We start from the raw sequence: 3,112 nt of genomic DNA, 5'->3' as shown, positions 1-3,112 counted from the left end.
TGTCCTGCAGCGCTGGTTGGTGCGTCTGTAATGTCCAGGAGCTCTCGGTGGTGCGTCTGTAATGTCCAGGAGCTCTCGGTGGTGCGTCTGTAATGTCCTGCAGCGCTTGGTGGTGTGTCTGTAATGTCCATGCTGTTGGGGCAGCGTGTCCGTGTAGAGTAGCATCCAGGTGGAGTCCAGTTGTCCAGTCCTCTCTACTTCCTTTTCCAAGTGGCGTCCAGGTTGCGTCCGGTCTCTCTACTTCCTGTTGCGGGCGGCGCTGGCGTTCTTGTTGGCGTTGCCGGGGGCGCGGCGCACGGGCACCTTGGAGACGGGGATGCGTGTGCGCGGGGGCGGGATCTGGCTCTTGGCGGGGGGCTCGGCGGGCGACATGGGTGACGTTGGTGACGTTGGCGACGTGGGACTGACCGCGGCCGAGAGCTCTCCCTGGCTGGACGAGTGCGGCGGGGGCGTGTGGCGGACGCTGACCGGGATCTTGGAGTCGCGCGGCAGGCTGGTGCTGCCCTTCATGGACAGGAAGGAGGACGAGGAGGACGAGGGCGCCTGCGACTGCGACTGCGACTGCGACTGCGACTGCGGGCTGAGGTTCACGTCGCCCGTGGAGGGAGAGGGCGAGCTCAGGTCGTCCTCGTCCGAGCCGGCGGCCCCGGGGCTGTCGGGGTCGTACAGGTCGTAGAGGGCGTCGCCCGAGCAGCTCTCGCGCGGCAGGCGTAGCTCCCTCCGCAGGAAGCCGGCGTCCTCATCCTCCGCCACGGGCGTGGGCGAGTCCCAGTAGCCCTCGTCGCTGGGCGCCGCGTCCACTGGCTCCTTGTCCGTGGGGGGGGGGGAGGGCCGCGTGGGCGGCTGCTTGGCCGGCCGGCCGCTCCCACACACAGGGATCTTGCTGAGCCCCAGCCCCTTGACCGGTGGCGGACGCTGCTTGTCGGCGCGGGTTGATGAGGTCACGGGCGCGCGGTGCGAGCTGAGGTCGGGCGAGTCATCGTCGCCCTTCTGCGGCAGCATGTGCCACAGCCCCTGCATGTCGGCGTCGTCCACCCCCTCCGGACTGGCCATCTCCTCGCCCCCGCCCATGTAGGCCACCACCCCGCTGCCCTGACCAGCCGGCTTCCCGCCGGACGGCTTCTTGGGGCCGGCGCCGGACGCTCCAGTGGACGCGGCGTTAGCGGCAGCGTTAGCGGCAGCGCGGGCGCGCTGGTGAGCGGGCAGGAAGGTGGACACGGGCACCGGGGTGGCGGAGACGGCGGCGGGCAGCTGTGAGGTCAGCGTGGCGGGTTTGGTGGGGGAGCCTCTCTCTCTCTCGGACGCCCTGCGTCCACCTCCACCTCCGCCGTTGCTGCTGGTGGTGCCGCTGCTGGCCGTGCCGCTGCTCGTGCCGCTCCCGCCGTTCCCGTTCCCGTTCCCGTTCCCGTTACCGGGCTCGTCCTCCACGTCGGCGATGATGTCGCCGCAGCCGGTCAGCGAGTCGAAGCTCTTGAGCGAGGTGACGTCGTTGAACATGGAGCACAGGCGGTCCACGGACGGCTCGGACGGCGGGTCCGCCAGGCTGCGGTCCAGCGGAGGGGTCAGGCACGAGTCGGACGCCAAGCGCGCCGGGCTGCCCAGCCTCCCCCCCCCGCCGTCCCGCGCCCGGCTGATGGACACCCTGAGTGGCGAGACGTCCGGAGACCTCTGGTCAAAACCAGCGTGCGGCAGCGGGGACGACTCCCGACCGGACTCCGCGTGTGTACCCTGAGTTACCGCCTCCGCCTTCCCACAATGCACTGCAGCGCTCCCGCTCCCGCTCCCGCCGTCCTCTGTGGTCAGCGGCGGGCGGTCCGAGTCCGAGTCCAGCGTCAGCGTCACGTTCTCCGTGACGACCTCCACGCTCTCCGCTGGCGCGGCGGTCAGGACCACGTCTCCCGCGTGCGCCTCCTCCTCCTCCTCCTGCGCCTCCTCCCTGGCGGCCGGCGCTGCCGCTGCCGCCTCCTCCTGGCTCGGCCGCTCCTTCCTCCTCCAGCGCAGGCTGCTGAAGAACCCCCTGAGCCCCCCCCGGCTCCTGCGCCCCCCCCCCACGCTGCCCGCTGTACCCGCCGTACCCACCCCGTCTCCTGCCCGCACGCTGCCGCGCCTCAGCAGCGAGAAGAAGCTGAGCGACTTGCTGAGCGAGCTGCGGGGGGGTCCGGGGGCCGTCGTAGCGCTCGACTGGAGCTGCTCGCTGCTGGCCGACTCGGCGGGTCTCCCCGGGGTGCCCTCGGGCCCGTCGCACGCGGGGGAGGTGGAGGTGGCGTCGCCCGTGATGCCGTCGTGGGTCTTGCTCCTAACGAGCGCTTTCACGCCGCCCCCGCCGTGCCCCTCGCCTTTGTTCCGCACGGAGAAGATGCTGGCCATGCCTGCGCCCGAGCGCCGCTTGCCGAACAGCTTGAAGGCGGCTTTGTTGATCTTTCCGGATGACTGGGGCTCCACCGGAGGAGGCTTACTGCTCTCCGTCAGCACCTCCATCTCTGCTCCTGCTCCTGCCGCTCCTCCGCCTGCTCCTGCTCCTGCTGCTACTCCTACTCCTGCTGCTCCTGCTGCTGGTGCTGCTGTGGTGGAGAGTGTTCTCTTCTCCTTTATCCGTCTTTATCGCTCTCTACGCGGTGTGTCTTTCTCGCTCACGCGCACGCTGCTCCCTCCCTCCCTCCGTCTCTCTTTCTGTTTCTCTCTCTCTCTCACTCGCTCCCTCTCAACCGCTCGCTCTCTCTCACACTTCCCCTGTGATTCTGTCTCCTGCTTGGCTGTTGGCTCCCTCTCTCCCTCCCTCCCTCTCTCTATCTCGCTCCCTCCCTCTCTCTCTGTCTCTCTCGCTCCCTTCCTCCCTCTCTCGCTCGCTCACTCACTCTGGCTGGCTGCTGCTACTGCTGACAGTCTCTATGGTAACTGGGGAGGGCTAAGCAGCTTTCGTCAGCATTGGAGAGGAGCCAGCGCCTCAACCCCCCACCCTCCCCCCTCGCTTCTGACACACACCCCAATGCTTGCGACTCCCCCCACCCTCATGCACACACACACACACACACACACACAACACACACACGTCTTCCGCCTCTCCTCACCCCCACGGATCCCTCCTCTCTTTTCTTTTCTTTCCTTCAATTAT

At 68.3% G+C, this 3,112-nt stretch overlaps 1 protein-coding gene across 1 annotated transcript in view; it reads right to left on the bottom strand.

The window, feature by feature from the left end:
• The window catches only part of amer2 (APC membrane recruitment protein 2), a 4,087-nt gene extending 1,370 nt beyond the window's left edge, over positions 1-2,717 (bottom strand). The window contains exon 1 of the mRNA XM_062521708.1: positions 1-2,717. This exon is cut by the window's left edge and continues 1,370 nt beyond it. Coding sequence (XP_062377692.1) covers positions 238-2,478 — 2,241 coding nt within the window. The 5' untranslated portion in view covers positions 2,479-2,717 and the 3' untranslated portion in view covers positions 1-237.
• Positions 2,718-3,112: the final 395 nt, after the last annotated feature.

This window comes from Sardina pilchardus, chromosome 19, assembly GCF_963854185.1.
Source record: "Sardina pilchardus chromosome 19, fSarPil1.1, whole genome shotgun sequence".
Taxonomy (NCBI): Eukaryota; Metazoa; Chordata; class Actinopteri; order Clupeiformes; family Clupeidae; genus Sardina; species Sardina pilchardus.
Note: the sequence above shows the minus strand (reverse complement) of the source record. Positions and strands in the feature narration are given on the sequence as shown.